This window comes from Lepisma saccharinum, chromosome 1 (genome assembly GCF_977018435.1).
Source record: "Lepisma saccharinum chromosome 1, izLepSacc3.1, whole genome shotgun sequence".
Lineage (NCBI taxonomy): Eukaryota > Metazoa > Arthropoda > Insecta > Zygentoma > Lepismatidae > Lepisma > Lepisma saccharinum.
This window is the reverse complement of record NC_139229.1, coordinates 190,339,069-190,361,126: the sequence shown is the minus strand read 5'-3', so window position 1 is coordinate 190,361,126 and position 22,058 is coordinate 190,339,069. Positions and strand designations below refer to the sequence as shown.

General features: G+C 37.5%; 1 protein-coding gene across 1 annotated transcript in view; it reads right to left on the bottom strand.

Moving 5' to 3' along the window:
* Positions 1-1,145: 1,145 nt before the first annotated feature.
* The window catches only part of LOC145990928 (cholinesterase-like), a 31,806-nt gene continuing 10,893 nt past the window's right edge, over positions 1,146-22,058 (bottom strand). The window contains exons 2-3 of the mRNA XM_083126469.1: positions 5,086-6,079; positions 1,146-2,043 (exon numbers count right to left, since the gene is read on the bottom strand). Of these exons, the coding sequence (XP_082982595.1) occupies positions 1,638-2,043; positions 5,086-6,079 (1,400 nt within the window). The 3' untranslated portion in view covers positions 1,146-1,637. The remainder of the gene's footprint in view (positions 2,044-5,085; positions 6,080-22,058) is intronic.

The following is a 22,058-nucleotide window of genomic DNA, read 5'->3' as shown; positions in this document are numbered from 1 at the left end:
AGTTTCGACGAAGTTGGTGCTGTGTTCTCCTCAGCCAGAAGCTTGCTCGCTCGTTCTAGCATATGGTCTGATGTCTGCATGCAGGTTTGCTAATGATGTCTTCCTTCCATGTAATGAGTCATGAACAAGGCACTCCTCGTTGAAGAAAAACATCAAGTTCGGCGTTATGGGATCATAGCCGTAGGTAGCAGCAAGAAGAGACAGTAGTTGTCTGTTAGGTGGCGACCACGACCAGACGGACAAAATTCAAAGTACTGCTGAACAGTTTGAAGTTGACTAACTTGTATATTTTCAGATTACTCGACGATTGGGGCGTAGTGTAGGTAATGGTAGTTTGGCAAAGTAGGCGGGGCTAAAATTTCCAATGCCTTCTACAGCCACGAACTTTACACTCTGTTGCTAGGCTACGTTCAGAAAATGAATGAGGCGTCGCAAAAGCCTTTGCGACGTAAAAAAATAAATAATGATGGACGGAATTTTAAAATCAATTATAACGAATTTAAGGCGGAAGACCTTAATCGTTATAACCTTATGGTTAACTTGAAATAAAACATACACATCAAGTCATGCAAGAAAGAGACAGACATACAGGGTGTCTACCAAAATAACAAATCCAGAATTCTTGACTGTTTCATGACTTTTCCTCTACCTTTCTTTCATTTTTCTTAACTTCTATTTAATTGACCACTACTTAATCAAGGGATCCAGGGTTCGATACCCGGTGGAAGAACACAGTGGTTCGGATCTTACTTTAAACTGTATCAAAATGCTGGTTTAGATTAAAACTGAAGTTGTACGAACAGAGTTTATTTCTTTAATCACGGAGTGCACCAAGGCTATAACAACTTTCTTAAATGAACTATTATTTCAATAATTTTTTCTAAAGAATGTGAAAGGTAACCTTGTCCTTCTTACATATACTGGAATAAGAATCAACTCATTTTTTCATAAATTAGTATTTATTTTACAAAATAAAGATTTTTATAATTTTTCTAACACCTACACATGCATGCATACACACATATACACATTTGAGCACATACATACAAATACACACATACCATATGATTTAGTACAGTTTACGTAGATAAACTATATGTTTTCCCAGAATTTTCCCGCTGGGCAAATTTCTATTGTCTAAAATTATTTTGTCTAAATTTACTGTGTTTACTACATTAATTGTCAACAAAAGTAATCTCCTTTATTTTCAATTTAGATACACATATTGAGAAAAACTTGACATCCTTTTGTGTACTTGTTCAAACTAGAAACACGGTGGATTTCGTTAAATAAAAATATATACTTTCTTGAAGACATAGAAGCTGTGAAAACTGAAATTATCAAATTTTACTCACGATTTTACTAGAAATAGATATGGAGATTATGGAGCCCTGACCAATCCAACGTAATAGATTTACAGACCGTTCCATTTCTTGCAATGAAAAGTATGTTCACTTCTTGCTGTATTAACTCTTTTTATTCACATGTGTTTTCTTAAATTTCTATATTTCCTAAAAAAAATAAACCCTGGAACAGCTTTTGGTGTCACTGTTCGCAACTGTAATTATTGGATGATACAATACACATGTGCTATTATTGTAGCTATAGTCACCAATGAAGAGCTGAAATATAACTTGTCAGTTCCTGTCGTTTAAAAGAATTCTGATTTTCCCAAGTTTGGTCACGTGATAGAAGAAGTATATAAATACGACAAGCATGCTTGCCAAAAGCAGGCACAGAAGAACCAGTCCAAATAGAAGATATTTTATTCCCATGAAACATTCGAAGTGTGGAGGACTGTAGATGTTACTCTGGACTTTGCTACCCAGATGTCTGCTGCAATTGGAGCGTCCCTGAACCAACAAGCGATGCGTGTTTCTCATAAGAGAGGGCACTGTTGATCCCCAAAAGTCTATATCACGATTCCAGGCGTTCGTGCTCTTTACAGACCGTTCCTCGTTTGTGGAGAATACATAGATGTTCTTTCCATGATCTGTGAATTCAGGCCAGCCTAGTCCGTTGTCTCGTGCACCATTAGGGTTTCTGAAATATATGATATTGCTGTCATAATCATGTACACTCACCTCAATTAGTACTCAAGTAGTTTGTTTCTTTATACATCATATTTGCAGATGATTCAATTCAATCTACAGGTGTATCTCAATATAACACACCTTATTACTAACTTCGTTGACCCTGTACAGTGTGCGAATTAACGGAGGGGGTGCCGGGATTCCCTTCCTCCAACAACAACAACAACAAAATGTAGTATACCATTTCTTAACTAATGTAACAAACACAATTGAAAAATCATTCCTGTCCACTAATAATCCAGCCATTAAAAATTTCCCTGCCGAGAAGTATGCGGTCTTGTGGATTAAAGAAGGACACCATTCTGCAACTGACCAACCTCACCGAGCCGAGAGTTAAGTTTTCAGTTTTCATGGCATGGTGCTGATATTTTACATGTATTAAAATATCCACAAGAAAGTTGTAGGTAGGTTAGGTGGACGTTAAGTTTGAAATTGGCAATAGAAATTTGGTCAAATTTCGGTGATATTAGTTCGATAGCTCTTGTTGAGTATGCGTTTTGGTTTTCTTAGAATATAAATATAATAAACGTTACTAAATTACGTGTGAACGTTATCATAAAATTTAATGACCAATGTTCTAAGGTACTTACAACCACAAGGAAATAGTTTAGTCTACTGACTGGTAACACATATACAAATTTGCACACCAAAAAAGTCCTGATTAGCCTATCTGTGCGCAAAGGGACCTAAAAAAACTCAAATTTGGCGTACCCAAAAAAACCTGCCTCCCAAAATGACGTCACAAATACACCAGCGAGTGGCCATCCCCACTAAAGCAAAAAGCTTAATTCGCACAGTGATTATGTAGCTTACACACTTCAGTGAGCATCTATCCTCGACACTTGTTGCACCAAGTTAATCGTTTACTCGACACTCCTCACAAAAAGTTTGGAATATTGTTATATTAGGCATTAGGTGCCAGGCACAGCCTTGGAATGCAACAACACATGGTATCTGTCTGTCTGCTGGACGTTCTTGTGTTCTCGCCAACATATGCCACTGTGCCTGTCACCTATTGCCTAATATAACAATATTCCAAATCTGTGCCTAATATTACAACATTTCATTTTTTATTTTGTGAGGAGTGTATTAAGCCTTCCGTACACGATTCATTTGTCATTGAAACAGAACATTCATGACCCAACGAAATCTACCATATTGAAAGTCATTGCTTGAACAACGTTTTAATTGGAAATCTTGAAAGGTCTGAAATTGCGACATACTCCCGTACACGTTCGAATAAAATGTTGACAACAGTTTTACATTTCACCGAAAGGTGGAAGTCTGTGGGTGTAGGAAGAAAAAAAAATATATAACAAAGATAATAATTTTCTTTCCAAAGGAAGATGTACGTATATCAGAAAGTCGAGAGAAGTACTCTGTGATAGTCTAAATATAATCCGAGACACCAGCGAAATTGTGTGATCAAATGACATCAAATATTTCCAGAGGTATATAGGTAATTGTTTTTCATACCCACTTAGAGCAATGGTCAACGGACAAGGAAATATTTATTACTACGTGTTTACACTTTCCATGTCGCTATCTCTGCACCGCAGAATAGAATTAAATAGCATTTCATTATTAACCTCCAAGGTTTTTTTTTAATATACGACTATATAACTACTGTGTAATATATTTCCATAGCATGTGCTGTGATTGGTAAACAGTCTGTCGTGAAAGGCTATATTTAAACTCAATCCTAAATAGCGCGATTTAACAATGAATTCGAGAAGAAACATTACATACTTTGACGACATTTCCTTTAAGCGTGGAATTCAATATGTTGTTCGTATTCCATTTAATCATGTACGGATAGCTTCAGTGGAAACTGTAAACCTGTGTAGCATGGTTGCGTATCTTGAGGATAAGCTTTAACTTTTCAAAGGTTCCTAGCTTTGAAACAAGGAGTGAAATGTTATTAGGAAGAAAAACAGTTTCGGTCTCGTCTCGAGTCTCATAAGTCATAACCAACACATAGAGAGCGTCATCGCACAAACTTTCAGAGTGTATAGAGGTCAGAAAAGTTGGTTACGAGACTCAAGACGAGACCGAGACTACTCTTCGAGATCGAGATGAGAACGAGGCAAATGCTTATAAATCAAGACAATTGAATCTGAATTTTTGTTTGAAGTCCTCTTTATACACATATTGGTTAATCGTGATTGGATCTACAGTTTGAAGTGGAATCCGAACCACTCTACAATGTCTCGGAACCCGGAACCCTTTGTTTACAAGGTGATGACGTTACACCAATGTTCCGCTAATGTCAGTGATTTTGCATTAGTCCGGGTGCCAAATGTCTTAAAATGATATAACCATGTTTTGAGGTATGAATAAAATGTTTTGACCTTTTTTGAAAGCTTACGTTGTGTACAATTCATATCCGATTGATGCTACTCTGTCAACCTTGAGCAATTTGAGCACTTCAAGATGGCGTCCAATCTCTAAAATATGTAATTTTTCTAGGACTTGAAGTTTTTGCCTTGTAACTTTAGAATAAATTAAATGACAGGACATTGTTTTGAATAAAAGTGGTAGCCCAATTTGTAAGCTTTAAAACAATATAAGTTTTATTGCATTTTAATGAAAAATACGCTATAAAATGTGTTTCAAAATGAAGGATGGTACCAAAAAAAAATCAGTACAACGAGGTTTCATAAATCAAGACGAGACAGATATCCTCACACACGATACAAGACAAGAGACTGCCAAGGCTTTTCACGTCTTGTCGCCATTCCTAAAAGACCTTAAACTATTCAGGGGCTGAATATAATTAGATACATATTAGAAACAAATATGACAGAGAAGATGGACGAGCGTCGTATGCAAAACAGGGCGAACTACATCAAAGAAAGGAAAACTAAGACATCTCGGTAGTGAGGACTTGGGAGCAATGGCGATTAGAGGACAAGGATTACATTAAGGGAAAGAGTGTAATGCCAGTATAGCGAGAAATTAAAATAGGAATATTACATGAAATTCAACTTACCCAAATTTAGCGAAATTTGCCCAGGCAACAGCAAGTTTTCGAGCAACACGAATTTCAACATCGTCCAGAAAGCCAGCTTCTAGGATGGGCAGGAAGAGAAGAAAAACATCATCCCCGTGTGCAGCTCCTAGGTACTCTGGGTGAGGAGATATTGACGGTCGATGGTTGAACTGAAATCTGAAAACACGGGTTCTCCTTTTCGCTAAAGCTCTTGCGAAGAGTTCTGTTTTGGCTCGGGTGTACAGCAAGCCGCAAAACTTTAGGAAACTGTCCCTGTAACTTAGAGCTGCCTCGCTGAACTGATATTCATGAACTGCGGCATCAACTACAGAAGGATCGGCAACTCTGTAAACGTCTTTCAAATGTTCTCTTATTAGATCTACGAATTCACGTTTTGAAATGGTGTTGTCGTTGATTTGCTGAGCATACATAGTTTCTAGAACATAGTGATGCAAAATGCAAATGGCACCTTCATCAAATGCCTCTCCAATCATTATATCAATATTTGAACTGTGCGTTCGTTTCCTCACGTTTTTTAATACGTCACCCACCACAATATCGCCATCAAGTGCAGGTCTCCAGTGATTTGGAACAAGCCAGGAAATATTTTCGAGCTGAGCAGCTGGCAGATTTTTCAGGCAATCAACAGTCTCTTCGATACTAGAGCCGCCACAACCAGATTCCGAAATAAGCGCCTGTGTGGAGTTCATAGGACGAGCATCGATTATGTAGCTGCCGCTGGCGACGCCACTGTGCAAGATGGCCCTTCTGAATAATGCAGGCTCAGAATTTCCTTGGGGGAAAAACTGTGGTGACGTCACAAGAAGCGAGAGTATCATGGCACCAGTGAAGCGGCCAAATGCTGTAATATTATTTTCATCGACTCCAAGTGCTGCTGCATTTGCTTTAACCCATTTTATTGCTTCCACAACGTCCCATAGTGCAACATTTCCTGGAATGGTATCGTTGCCGGTACTAAGAAACCCGAATACACCTAGAAAGAGAGCAAAATACACATATTTCTTATACTTATGATTCCATGAATTAAAATCACGTATAGTTTAAGACAATCTAATTTATTAATGTATCATGAAACAGCAAATAGGAAATTTTCACGCCCAGTGCCGTCGCTAAGCGGTGGTCTGGGCAGCACCGTGAAGGGAAAATGGCTGTCACTGTGTTTCTCCAGATTTAGACAGTATAGATATAAAATTAATTTACAAATAATTAGGAGTATGTACATATATACATGTATTCTGTAGATTTTCCGGTAACTCCAATTAAATCTCGAAATGGGCCGGTGCAGATAAAACTAATTTGATTATTTTTAATGAATTACAGTCAATGAATATGTAGAAATATTAATATTAAATCATTTTCTCGGACACGTCTCCTTGTTGCATTTATTAATAATTTTATCGCCAACATGATGATAATTTGTGGCCCTGTGGGTAAAATTTAAATGTGTCTGGGGAAAATAATGAGGTAAGATATTCGAAATGTGCGAATGAAATAAATAACCGTGTTTCGAAAATTTGGAAATAAAAGTTAACATGAAATGTTCGTATTGCTACATACTCTTGTTTCAGTATAATTGTTTACATATTAAGGATGCTGCATCCAATACGTAATAGGATACAAGTCTCCTTCAATGTTCCTTGTGTATAACAAGATTATTTGAAAGATTCAAGAATCGAAGCAAATTTATTCTTATATAATGTAAGCATATTGTCGGGAATTGGGAAATGCTTTTGTAGTATGTATTGTGGACGAGTGAGCTTAACCATCTTTCAGAGAAGACTTTTATTTCATTTCCACGTGAGAGTTAGGATCAGATACGAAATTCATCCTACACTTTTAGAAGCAAATTATATTTTTCAGCAAGTTGACGTTACATATGCATCACATGCGCTTCAACTGCAAATCAAAAAGAGTCTGCAGGCACGAATATCTTTGAAAAGTTGTAGCACGTACCTATCGTGACGAAACCTTGAGCGAAGAAATTCACTCCTGCATCAGCAAGATGAGGAAAAAACATTCGTAAGGTATAGGGTGAAGAAATTCACTCTTCTATCCACATGAAGACTCCTTAGGATGAGGAACACTCACCCAATAAACTCAACTTTTGTGGACGCCTAGTTTTGATACCCATAAGGTGAAATCATACCTTATTTTTTTCAGTTTATTGTAAATTTTGAAAAGAATTAAAAAAAAACATGCTAAAATGGAAATATGCACAGTTTCGATATTTCTAATAGTTTATATGACCTGCTTAATAGCCTTGATAAATGAAACACCGTGTACGTACTTTTTCCTGGTACCCAGGATATTCTTCACAAGACAATACGATACGAGCTTGCGACATGGCAGCGTATAAAATGTTGCCTCAGCAGATGCAATGAACTCTTGGGGTTGTTATACTCGATGTCAATGTGTCATTGGGCTTCAAGTCTTTCCGTGGGAAAAAGGGAGCATCCACATGTGTGGAACGAGTGTTGAAACCCGGCTGTAAGGTTCATTACATGATAATATCAGACACCTTACGTGTATCCTTCACTCAGCATCAGCATAAAGGCAGAAAAATTATTACAGCCACTCCCAATGTGTCATCAGGATACTGGTTTTCCATTGTGAAAAAAATACTCTTTCTCGTATCTTGCAAAGCTTTTCCTAATTTGAAACGAGTCAAAGTTGTAAAAATAAAATGAGAACTGCTATATATCTAAATTAGCGTAAATTAACGTGAAATAAAAAAAAAAACGAAGGCAAAAGCAGTACCATTTTTTCTCATACACGAAGTCAATGATGATTAGAGCTAATTGTTTTTTGTAATTAGGCCTACGATATTTTTATCCCAGTGTATTTAGTGTTATAAAAACTAAAATATGGTCACATCACTAAGATGATTCTCATATTAACTATATATATATCTCAATTGATTCTAATATTTATAGTGATTTTTCACAAAATTCACATTTTGAAGTTATTCAAATTAGAATTTTGTGTTTCTGCCATATAACTTGTGTCAGATAATATTAATACTCATTGACATTGGCACATGTGATTTAGAAACTATCGCTGTGCCATCAGAGTTTGGAATAAAAAAAAATCAGAAATGCATGAAAGGGGAACAATTTCTATTTTGGCTACTTGAAGTCGTTTTTCAACCTCCGACAGTGAAGATGGACGATGATCTGATGAAATGGTGATGGGACCAACATAATGGACCATGCCTATGGTTAGAACTGGTACCTCTGGCTTCGTAGAGCGTTACGCTGACTACAAGCAGAATAAATCTCTCAACCACGAATCTAGGACACCTAGGAAATACACGAGGAAACCCTTACACTACAAAGACTTCTAAAATCCCACTGTTCTGGTTTCCATCAAAATGCGCAATAAAAATATATATATGTTCAATCAACACTTCCTTCTACATACATATTCGATGTTTCTTTAATACATTTAATGCTATTAAAATTTTAAATTGAGAGTGGGAATTCGCAATAAATATGTTTTTCGAAGAAACATATTTGCGACATGCTGCATATTTAACTACATATTTCACCATATTTTGCTCCATAGTCTCACTTATATTTATATTTTATAAGTTAATGCTAGATAAAACTCAAGGCTCTGATGATCATATGAGCATGTACATAAAATCAAGTTTATATGACAACTCGATGCCCGACCCCCGTAACGGAGTGGTTAGCACAATGCGCTACGATGCAAGGGGTCTCGGGTTCGAATCACGGCCTGTGCATGGGTGTTCTTTGTGAGTCTCTTCATCATATTATCACTCATCCTCATCCTCGCGATTAGCCAAAAGTGGCAAAAAAGTGACACTAAATAATAATATCAAATGGAATAATATGAACAACTTAATATCCCACATAAAATATCCTGACCATGCCCCATATGTCAAGCGGTTCAACTTCCCATTTAGGGAAGTGTTGATCAGACAAGAAGAAACAACAGCTTGTGACCAGAAGCACAACTTAGGAAACACTGAAATCCCCCTCCCCCTTTTATCATACCATCAGACACCCACTATTTGTATAACATTATCATAATATAATGTAGTCATTTATCACGCCCCTCATGTATAAATAGTTTACCAAAAAGTTAATGAGGATTAAGGCTTCATAATTATGCGTAGTTCAGTTCATACACTGGAACGACTTTTGTATATCCAAATATACTTGTGTTCTGTATTTCTTATGAAATTTCATTGATGTTCTATGGGTTTTATTAAATTGATCTCAAGTTAATCTATTATTTAAAATTAAATTGATCGAAACTGCTCCGTGGTGATCCCTTCAGCTTCAAGTGACCCCCACGTAATGTGTCACGCCAACAATTCCTTGAATGCACCCGTGTTTGTGACGTTGCAATTCAATTCAGGAGATATTATAATCTGAAGAATGACCATAAGAAAATGCAAGGGAAGGAACTATAATTGCATTCCAAAAGTTCAAAAGTTAAAGCGTGGTGGGGGCAGTGGCGGATCCTGAAATGGCACTTTGGAGGGGCAAATTTTCTCCCTGAAGTCGATTCTAACCAATATATAGTTTGTACATAAACAAAAAAAGCAATACCCCCGTGGTCTATAGGAATTAATGTGGGATACTGGGTCCGAATCCTGGACAAGTAAATGGTCTTTATTTTATCCCATCATTATTAGCCTATATCTTTCCGTTGTCGTGAAAAACTAAACGATATAAAAATATGACGAAAACTGGGGAATCTTTTTACTAGCCAGGAAAATGTAAAACTATATTCATGAAGTATTAAGGTTGTTATTTATTTATTCATTCATTCAATTATGATTTGAAATGCAAATTATTACCAGAAGACCTCAATATAAAATTAGGAATAATGATAATATTAAATTTAAAAATGATGATGATAATTGACATTCGGTATTACAACATTTACAGAATGTCCATAATATTTTACACCAATAACATAAAGGATAGCTTACATATACAATACTGAGATAAAGTAAAATATATATTGAATATAATGTATGCAGTTCATGTTGCTGTTTAAGTCCACTTTATGCAAAGACTGGACCTACAGTTTAAAGTGAGATCCAAACCACTGTGCAATGTTCCTCCATCAGGTATCGCACCACGGACCCCGTTAGTACAAGGCGATGACGTTGCCACTACGCTATCGAGGAGGTCCTATAAAATGTATGCAAGAACCTATAGTGTAGCCATTTTGGAGGAGCGATCGCCCCCATTTTCCTCTCCGTGGATTGTCTGGGTGGGCGTTAGATGACTCTCAATAGATCTAGCCAATTATTATTACTCGAACCTCCCCTATATACTTCTCCACATGGATTTCCCCATAGGGAAAATGACCGAACTCTGATGCATTACACACATCACCTTCCTCATCATGTTATTTATTCATCGTTGCTAGAGAGCTGGTCCAAACCAGATGGTGTTCCCAGTTTGCACATGCGCAGCTTGCTAAAATGACATGGACAAATTGACAGATCTGATAGGCATGCTACTTCCTCAAATACCAAACCCATTGGATATCTTAATGAAAGTTTACATACTTTTCCATGTGGAAATCTATTTGGGGAAGCAGATGGAAAAGACGTTACGTGGGAGAAAAAAATCATCCAGGACCAAGATTGATTAATAGATTAGCAAGAAACTGATCTTTGGACATGCAACTCAGAATTCCCATATAGTTTAACACGAGCTACATCATTTTCTTCAGTCGCCGAACCATTTCTACAATGAGTTTTGGAGTCTGAAAAATACGAGAGAGAGAGAGAGAGAGAGAGAGAGAGAGAGAGAACACATAGCTCTAATTCTAATTGATTCGAAACCTCAAAACTGGTATTAGGTACAAAATGTTTGAGAAACCTATTTTTCTTCTTTACTTTTGGACGCCATAATCAACTTTTCCAAGGGCAAGGTCAAAGCTTTGTTCGCTGCTATTTTTGACATTAATCATGTCATGCTTGCACGAAATAACACAACACTCACGTCGACATCAAATCAAGTAAATAGCTTGGAGCGAAAACAAAGTAAGCGAAGGTATCACATTAAAGTAGAGTAAGATTAAGGAAACTTTCAGACCGAAGCCACACGGGGAATTCGTACCGAAGTTGCAAGCGACAACCGACACGGACCTCTTCAATCCGAAGCAAAACATTCACCGGGCATTGACAAAACGGTCGAATCCGAACGACGCGCGACATACGGTATGTCGCGTGGAAATGAAGCAACCAACACCAATACCGCATCGGCATAACAAGTTGCGCAAGCTTGCGTTCGATTGGTGAATCATCAAGCGACACGCGACACATGTCGCTTGAAAACAAGCCAATCAACAGCAACGTTTCACGCCGTAGTGACATGGGAGGCAGCACAAGACTGTGTTGGATTGGTGAAATCGCGTGTCGCTTCTATATGAAATCTCCCTTAGACTCGGGCAGGCCCGTATCGAGGGGTAGGCGGAAGGTGCTGAAGGCTAGTGCGCCATTCAAAGTTTTTTTAGTCTATTTTGTTGAATAATTTTAAATTACAGATTTTCCTACTGAAGAACAGATTGTAAAATTTATTTTAATTATTATTCTGTAAAATTTATTTCATTGTTATTATGTAAAATTTATTTAATTATTATTCTGTAAAATTTATTTTAATAATTATTCTTAACCTTTTTAAAAAATAACGATGCTATTTTTTTTCGAGCAGAGTTGAATAATCTTAAATTACAAATTTCTCTACTGAGATAATATTGCACATTGATTGATTTACTTTAATTATCTATTATTCTTCACCTTTACTTTTCTTTTACTTTTCTGGTAAAATACTCCAGGAATTTTCTGTTTCTCAAAGTAGTAGTAATATTACTTTTTAAAATATGTTCTTCAGGTACTAAGACATAAGTGAAATATTATGAAATATGCTAAACGTTTTTACAATCAGAAATGCAAACCACGTTAAAGATAACCCATATTATCTTTAATGAGATTTTCTTTGTTTCCTCATTTCAAAATTTGTCCCTGGAATCCCTGATGCAAGGGTCACCCTCTTGAGTCACCCCTTTCGCAGAGACTTGTTCGCTTCCTCCAGAGATTCCCAGGAGAGAATACAGGATGTATAGATTTATAAATATCACAAACCATGGCATGAGAAGAAAATATCGAAGGACGCACATAAAATGTCGGTGCTTGCTAGTGTGAAGAGGGGAAGGAGGGGCTTGGCCAACTTCAATTCTGCCTATGGTGCCGAAATAGCAACCGGGCTGGAATAGGGTCTAGAACAGTACCTATTCCTGCTCGGGAATCGAATCTGGGTCTCCAGCGTGACAACCAGACCACCGCGGTTCTAAAAAGTATAGGGGCGATGCCGTTATTCCGTCATGTCACCCACACATTATTCCGAAATTCATACCCCTGAAAAAACACGATCATTGACTTGACTGCTGGCAAACGGAATGCGTGTGCACCATGCAATTCCTTGGTATTACAGCCCAATCATCACTTTTACAGGAGCCATTGGCAATAAAACAAATGACGATGACTTTCGTCCTTGACATTTCACATTTCTTCCACGTATTTGACACGTCTGCATTTCAGCAGCGTTACTTCTGCCTTGTTATTTACTAGGCGCGGGGTGCCAGAGAGGCATACCGGAAGTAACAACAGTCTTAGCAGATGCGGTTTATTGACGTCGACGGCTAAAATTGGTCGGAAACCAGAACAAGAAATGTGTCTCGAAAGCAAATTGACATAGTGACCAGGCGATGACCTACTCCGACAAAAGTAGAGTACAAGAACCCTTACAAATGGCAGAGAAAGAATCGATATAAACAGTAAAATGAAAATTGTATTTTATTATTATTATTTTACATTCAGGCTAACCCACGATTCCCACACACCTGGATATCTCGGAGTTTGAAATAAATTAAAATAAAAACTCAAGAAGAAAAATATTCCAATTGATCAATGAGTATCAATAAAGCACATCCGAGTAACCAGATAATGCTCCTACCTGCTGTTTGTAACCATAGATGCCACCACGAGGGTGCTTGCTCATCCTTACCTTTCATCTCAGTATTACTAACAACAACATTAATGGAATAATTATTATGGAAGCAAGATTACTATAGTATACATGTTGCACTATAGCGATCTGCCTTGAAATTTCGGTGGCAACTAACATGTCCAATGTGTAACAAAGACACGTCCATTAGCTTCTGGGTAAATATTATATGCCTATTTTTTCGAGAAACAATATAATCTATTTGTTCGAGAAAAAATCTATTTTAGAGCAGTCATTTACAATTTTCTTACCGTTTTATGTAAGTAATCGTTTATACAAATTAGTTACGAAATTACATTTTAAAATATTAGGTTATCATACATAAGTTTTGAGATTATTCTTTTAATATTTGTAGAGCAAAAATTGGCTCTGTACTCTAGTTATAAATATGCTAAATGAATAATGCAAACAAAAGTGGTAGAACTTAATACAAACACGAGATGATGATAATAATAACAAGCTGAACCAATGTGTATAAGGATTAGTAAATATATAAATGGTTTATCTTTTGGTGGAAACCATACCCTTCGTATTAAGCTCAGCATCCCACATGCACCCCAAAATCCCAAACCTGGACAAACCCATGATTACAACCATGGGCGTATTTAAGGGCGGTCAACGGGTCCAACCCCCCCTTATGGTTCAATAAAATTACCAGATTGCCTGTTGTGTCCGCTTGTTCATAAAAATGTATTCGGACTTAAATTATTCTCCTAAATTCGGGACGTATAGGACGGGATACGAATGGGAAGGAAATTACGTAATTTCACACACTAGATGGGACTGCAGACCAAATGTGTGAAGTGAGGCACAGAGGGGTAATTGCCCACTGAATTTAAATTTTACCGGGAATTGGCCCTCGGCGCCAAACAATCTAAATTAAAAAAATGTAAAGAGAATGCTATGGCGCCACATAAATTTTTTTGTGCCCTATTAAATCAATATAGTTTTCAGTTTGCAAAAATTTGGATCAGAAATTTTCCTTCTTTTCTGTACTGCATTATAAATTACTAGAGTTGAGTTGAGTTGGTGTTTATAGTCCACTTTATGCACAATAAGGCTAATCGGGACTGGACCTACAGTTTAAAGTGGGATCCGAACCACTTGTGCCTTAGCCGGGAACCCGGAACCCCTTGATTACAAGGCGACGACGTTACCACTGCGCTATCGGGGAGGCCCTTAAAAATTACTAGAGAGAGAGAGAGAGAGAGAAATAATAACAACTAAGAACTTCAGACTGTTGCTGTTAAACAGTTTTGTCTTAAATGCAGGAACAATTGTTCGGGAGCCGGCCCCCGTGGCGGAGTGGTTAGCACATCGTACTACGACGCCAGTGGTCCTGGGTTCGAATCCTGGCCTGGAGATGTATGTTTGAGAGTGTCCATTCATCAAAGCAGTCAAAAGTGTCACAAAAAGCGAAGTAAAATAAAACAAATCAATCAATCAATTGTTCGCAGGTAAAGGAGCGCGCACATTTCAGCGACAATTTATATCATTTTTGCTGTTGATTTGTTATGGGAATGAATGATTATGCAATGTATTTAAATAATATGCAATAAAACTAAAAGAGTGAGATAAAATGAGGTTTTTCTTTCCAGACTGAACTTTCATCAAGGGCCCCCCCCAAATTTATCTTCCCTCACCCCTTATAAGGGGCCCAATGAATAAGTTTCAACATTGTTTCATTTTGGAACAACATATTATTTGTATGAAGAAAATGTCATAAATTAATTGAGAATTCTGTGTGAGAACATTTTAGGTCCTTATCTGCTGAGATTTCTAATTCGAATTATTTATTTTATTTAAGATTACGAAACTTTTGAACACAGGAACTTTGCATACAGAGAGGCGGTAAATAAAGCAGGATTTTCTTGTGAAATGGTTATATTAACAATGTGGAGTCTATCACCCACATGAGTCTTTATAGTGTCCAGCGTGCCTGTGTCTTTACTCTCAGTATTTCTTCTTTCGAACACACAGCGATTTTTTTTTCTTTTTTTAAAAAACATGGTATATTATTTTGATTTAAACTTGGCGCTCCATCCAATGTTAAAATCTTTGCTCAACAAGATACCTCTTTGTCCCAAGATGCTCGTCTCTCGCTAATTTTAAGGGCAATGCAGTAATATTTCTTTGTTCTCTCCAGGGGTGACCATCACCCCCAAGGCCAATGGCGCATGCCCCCCAAAATTATATCGTGTGTCCCCCCCAAATCAAATCATTCGCGCCCTCAAACCATATCGTAATCCCCACAAAGTATTTAATTACGACAGCGTGTCTACCGAAAGTAACTTTTTCCTTAGCTTTACTGAACACTATACTTGATATGCCTCCCCTCCCTAAACAGAGATGCCCATCACTCAAGACCACCCTTAAAATCGTTCATCATAATGACGAATATCGCTTGTCTTGTAATGCAGCTATAGTAAAAAAAAAAAATTCACATTCATCTCGTTAAAGCGCCAAAAACTGATCCTAGCAACACACGAATGCGAGCAAGAAAATTTTTACATCCATTTCTTTGCAGGCTCTCAATAATATTAATTTAATGGGGTGTCAATAGTTTCTTAGGATCCCGCGAAATTTACTCTCTTCCAGCTTCTTCTTTCGCACTTTCAGAGCGGGAAACGTATGGATACCATATCGCTAAATACAATCTCCAAAATTTAATTTTCGAACTCTCTCTCCACTACAGAAATCTCTTGACAATATAAGATTTAAAACGTTATTAAGAGCTTCCTATCTCCCCCTTTAAATTTAATACTCATTCCTACCACCAAAATTTCCATGCCAATTTTAGACTTACTATTGATATGAAGATTGGATATTGCCTCCTCCAAAAAAATAATTCTCAATATCCACACCAGAATTTCCGCAAAAGTCTAAGACAATAGAAATACACAAGAATTTGATAACCCCCTCCCCCCCGGTCAATTTAATGCTCAATCTCCCTCTAACAAAAATACCCGCCATAATCTAAGACCTAGAGTTGCATACTGTCCCCCCATAGTTTAATTCACAAACCCCTTCAGAACCCACGTGTCAATTAAGGCCTAATATGTAAGAGTTGAATACGAGTATATTCCCACCCCCCTTCGATAATACCCTTAAACACTTTCGTTTCTTCATCTAATAGATTAAATATGGTGCATTTAAGGTGTAAAAATTTTACATATATGTTGGAAGAAAGAGGGCAACAACGGCCTTTGGTCCATTTAAATGTTTCACAAAAGGAAACACCGTTCTTAACCTGCAAATTGCAATGGATGTTTTCAGTTCTTTGGAAAATCTTAAACCAGAGACTGCAAGGTGGCAGCTCAGCATAGCAGGTGCACTTTCAGCTATTGTACAGTTATTGCTTCAAGTAAAAAGAGAAGACTATAGTATTGACCACATATTTCATGCAGTTGAGGAACTTGTTGAAGAACATGATCTTGAGCCGATACTTTACTTTATAATTCAGTATTTTGAAATGTTTGTCATCGTTCAATATACCTGTAAACAACGTGTGTGCTACTTGATACCGCTTTCATGTGGCTGGAAGTTGCAGTGTTATGTACGATGCGTAACCAACGTTCGAGAAAATACGCGCGCACCTGTGGGTGCATGGGTGAAGATATTAAACTCCAAAGAAAGATAGTTAAATTCTTGTTCACCTAATAGAGTATGATGTACCCTGGTATATATATGTTTGGGTTTTCAGAGCTAGTTAATTGCAATTACAATTCTTGAAACGTTTCTCTGAAGTGTGTCCTTACTACCGAAAAAAAACATTCTCCCCCCGCAAACGAAAGAAGTTGGCATTTATGCTTTGCTTAGCTTTAGCTTTGGGCCTCCCCAAATATCGGAAGAAATGGCGCCTATGTGTGAGAGCCCTGTAAGCCTGCAACAATAAGAGGAACTGGTAATTTTAAAAGCCGATAAATTCGAAGTAAAACTTTTAAATAAGTACGATAAAAGGTTCTAAATAAATAAAGTTAAAAGGAACTTGGTCACAAAGAAAGTAGCTAGGAGAATGAAATATTGTCGCCTCGCTACTAAAGAAGGTTCCGGGACCCGTCTTGTCCTAGGCAGGAGTGTGAGTATCACTTCATAAATTTCAAGTAATCACCATAATAACGTAAATGTCGTGATTAGGCAAAAGTGGGACAAAAGTGACGTCAAAAGTAAGACAAATACTATAATGAAATAAGACTGCAAAATACGGCTGGATATTCTTATTCATTTAATTAGTTTTCGCAGCCAAGTGAGAATTAGTGTTGCCCACGAGACGAGACATTGGCCTGTCTCGTCTCGTGGAAATGCTGTGAAATGCTGTCTCGTCTCGAAAATATTCGTTTGTCTCGGGACACATGATCAATCTCGTCTCGTCTCGAATTTTTGAAAGCCTGTCCCGTCTCGTCCCGTGGGCAACACTAGTGAGAATAAATAGGAATATTAAGGAGGGGATAAGCACCGTGTGAGACTGGCTTACCAGCCTAGCGTGAGGAGCAGGCAAAGGGCAAGACGAATGCTCACCAGCATGGCAGCGATGCAATCTCTGACGTCAAGAGAAATCCACAAAACACAAGAGCACAAGCACAAGCACACGGGAGAAGCACAATGTTGGATTACAATTAGTAAAAAATTACGAGCTCTTGCATAATTCTCCAAGATATTAAACTTCGCGAAAGTGATGGGGGAAAGTAATGGACACTACTGGTATTTAAATTCGAACCCTATTTTGAGACATTGACATAACCGATATTGGTCAACATACTGATATCGGATTAGCCCTATGTGTAACCTTCCCAAGTTTAACTTGAGAAATCTTTTCTCGCTTGCTCGCGCGTGCTACTACTATTAAAGTTTACCTGAGTGATGTAACAATCTGACTCCTCTAATCTCACAAACACTCATTGTCACCCTTGTAGAGTGGGATGCATAAGTATTACCAAGGAAATTTCCCATCACCATGCTTATTCTCTTTGTTTTACAAAATGAGAGCTTGAAGAACTATAACAACATGCTTCCTTGATGGCGTAGTGGTAACGTCAGCGTCTTGAAATCGAGGGTCTGCGGGTTCCATCATCGGTAGTCCAGATCCCACTTTAAACTGAAGGTCCAGACCCGATTATTCTATTTGTGTGTAACTTTGACTTAAATGAAGAAAAAGCAACTCACACCATTCTTATTCATACTTATAGACATGGCCGTAGGCAGGAAAAAATTTCGGGGGGGTTCATTCATAATTGTTCCCAGGGCGTCGCCAGAAATTTGAATAATAGAAATAATAATAATAATTGTACAATAATAATTAAAATTTCATAATAATAAAACAATTTTATTCCTTAATAATAATACTACTAATAATTATTATATTATTGTTATATCCTTGAGGGGGCTTACTCAATCCAGCAGATGAGTGAATATCCAGCATAAGTTTATTTTTGTTTTTTTTTACTTTTCATACAGTGTGTACTGAAATGCACAATTATTTTACTTCGTCATTAAACTTTAGATACCTTCAAGAAAAAACTTTAAAAAGTTAGATGGATATTTTAGTCATAAAGTTTTTGTTGTTTGACTTTAAAATTAAATTTTTGGAATTTTGAAAAGTGTGGAACCAGTTATTCTCTTTAAAAGCTTAGCCTGGTGCATGGATTGTAACCTCAATCGCGAACGTAATGTGCTACGAAACTGGAGGCACTAGGTTTGAACTCCTATCAAGGGGGATTTATTTTCGACTTTATCGGACGGGGAATTTATAAGCTGGAAAGGGAATCTTGGGACAATCATAAGGGAATCTTCAGTCTATATTCCTTGTGACGCAGGAGCAACACTGGAAAGATGACAGCAGAAGTGATAATGGAGGGGTCGCCGGTGGGCTCTGATTCCGAGAATAAATCCTATTTCACTCAACTTTCAGAATTCCAAATGTATGAAAATTCTCTGCTCGATCGTTTCAACATTGTCTCCTTGTATTTTTGTGATGCTTCGAAAAAAAAATTGAAAATTTGTTACAGATTTTGGTTTCTGAACATCCATTAATCCAACATGTCAGAAGTTTCGGGGGGGGTTTGAACCCTAGAAACCCCCCCTCTAAATACGGCCATGCTTATAGAAGTATATTACCATCGCAACCAGCGTACTTTGCACCTGGGCTGGGTGTACATGCAAATCGTGTAGCATCTTGGCTCTCTACTTTGAAGCAAAGGTCACGTGTTACAGTACGTGAATTGGAAGCACAGAGTAATGGAGATTTCCGTTGCAGCCGAGAATACGACCTAGGCAGTTTTGTTGTAGCAAGGGCAACAACCGGGAAATGGCGGTTCACTTGCTTCCCGATATTTAAATAGACTTCAACATTTTAACTCACGGCTTGAGACTTCTGCGCAGGCACAGATATGGGCGGTTTGGAAATAACAAGTAACGCAGTTTCATGGGCGGATCTAGAACTTTATTTTTCCTGAGAGGGGCACAGAATGTTGTAAGCATATGTTGACATGTAACACTGGAAACATACTGTGCACACTTTACGACATATTAAAACAAACCCCCCTCCTATATCTAAATATCCACATCAAGACAAGTACAGTGGGATCCATGAGTATTACCCTGCAAATTGTCCATGACTATTTTCATTAATTTTTCTCTTACATCCTATGTGTATTTAAGCAATGGATTTTTATGTATGCTGGTGCAGAAGTTGTCAACAGCTTGTTTTAAGTTTTCTTTTAATTCTTGAAGCTCTTATTGGATTAAATAAGGTGCACGAACATGGTGATGGACAATTTGCACGGTAATACTCATGGATCCCACTGTACAAGGGGTCGTTTTAGGTCCAATTTGTATTGATTGATTGATTTAGTTTATTTTACTTCGCGTTTTGTGCCTCTTGGCTAATTTGCGAAGATGGGGATGAGTGATGAAATGATGAAATTGATGAATGTACATTCACAAACAACCAAGCCCGACCGGGATTCGAACCCGGGACCCTTGGCGTCGCAGCGCGATGTGCTAACCACTCGGCCACAGGGTCGGGCAGGTCCAATTTGTAGTCACAAAAACTAATCTGGACTTGACTTTCAAAGTGGAATCCAAGACACTCTGAAATGTGCCTCCACGATGAAACAAACGCAGGACCCTTTGATTATGATGTGATAGTTTTAGTACATTTACGTGAAATAGAAGTAGTTTTACGTTATTTGTATTAACGATGTCTACAGAAATAGATTAGCTTGATAATTCATTTTCTTAGGTGGAACTGTGCAATATTTGACCTAGAATGCTCTCGCTTTGTGTCCATCAGCTAACATTATTGTCTTGAAACTAAGAAGTCACTGATTCGATTTACGGTGTTGACTTGCTTTAGTGTATCTAGATCTGATCAATGATGTATTTGTACTAAAATTTTCTTTCTTCTTTTACTATCTAGGAAAGGATTGGTCGGACATTTTTGTTTGTTGGATTGGAATATATAATGTTGTTACCACTACATTTTAAAATATTTACTCATGTCAGTTGGGAGAGGCACGTGAACCCGTACTCTCCCGATAAATACGCCAATTTGCAGATGCATGTATCAGTTCCTTTTTTTCGACAGTAGGTAACTTTCTTTAAAAAGTAACTGAGCTATAGTTACTTGCATCAAAATTAATAGCTATTTTTACCGTTAGTTCTCACATGGAAATAAATTTTCTTCATTTAGATTTTTGCAATATTTTGAACCAGATGTTCACCTGAAGGAATAAGCAAATTGTGAATACAAGATTATCTTTTCATAGCCAAAATCGCTACTGCATGTGTCCAAAGTGTATTTATTTTTAGAATACTTAGAACATAAGAGTATAAAGTAGTCTAGATAATTCGAGTCAAGCCGGCCCCCGTGACAGAGTGGTTAGCACATCGTGCTATGACGCCAGGGGTCCCGGGTTCGAATCCTGGCCTGGGCATGGATGTTTGTGAGTGTCCATTCATCAATTTCATCATATCATCGCTCATCCAAATCTTCGCAAATTAGCTAAAAGTGGCACAAGAAGCGAAGTAAAATAGAACAATTCAATCAATCAATCAAGTCGAGTCAAGAAAACACTTCTGATAAGTGGTTTTGTAAACGGAAACGATAATACGTTCTACAGCAGAAGGCACTTGACCGTTTCTTCAAAGTGTAAGTTCAATATCGTTTAACTGTATTTTTGCTAACAGCACTTATTACTACTGAACTGAAGGCTTCCCCGATGGCGCAGTGGTAGCGTCGTTGCCTTGTAATCAAGTGGACTCGGGTTCGATACCCGGTGGAGGCACATAGTGTTTCGGATCCCACTTTAAACTGTAGGTCCAGCCCCGATTAGCCATACTGTGTATAAAGTGGACTTAAAACATCAAATCAAACCAAAACTACTGAACTGAGTAAGGTAAGTACAATATTCGTGACAAGACTATGTATGCCATTTTTCACATCGTGTAGCTTATTGTTATATTGGTTTTTCTTTCGCCTCTTCCGATTTTCCACATGTTATTCCGTACAGTCCGAGCTTTTTTGTAATTCGCCCCCGTCCATCTGAATTATCAGGATTCTACTGCATATAGAAATATGCGACACTCATCCTGCACAGCCCAGCTTCTTGGTTCAAAGCACACGCTCATCTTCATTTCAACTACCGTATTGATTTGAAATTTATACCCCTCTGTTTTCATATTTAAAAACATATGAGGTTCATTATAATTTAATGTGAATAAAATTATTTTGATGTAATGATTGAAAAAATAGCCCACTTGCAATTCACTCATGAAACTTATTACACGAGATATATTTTATATAGAATAAAATAACTGTAACAGTAATTGAGTAATTTTTTAAAAAGTAATTACCCAAGTATTGGAAAGTGTGCAAGGAGCTCTGTGAGAATTCCT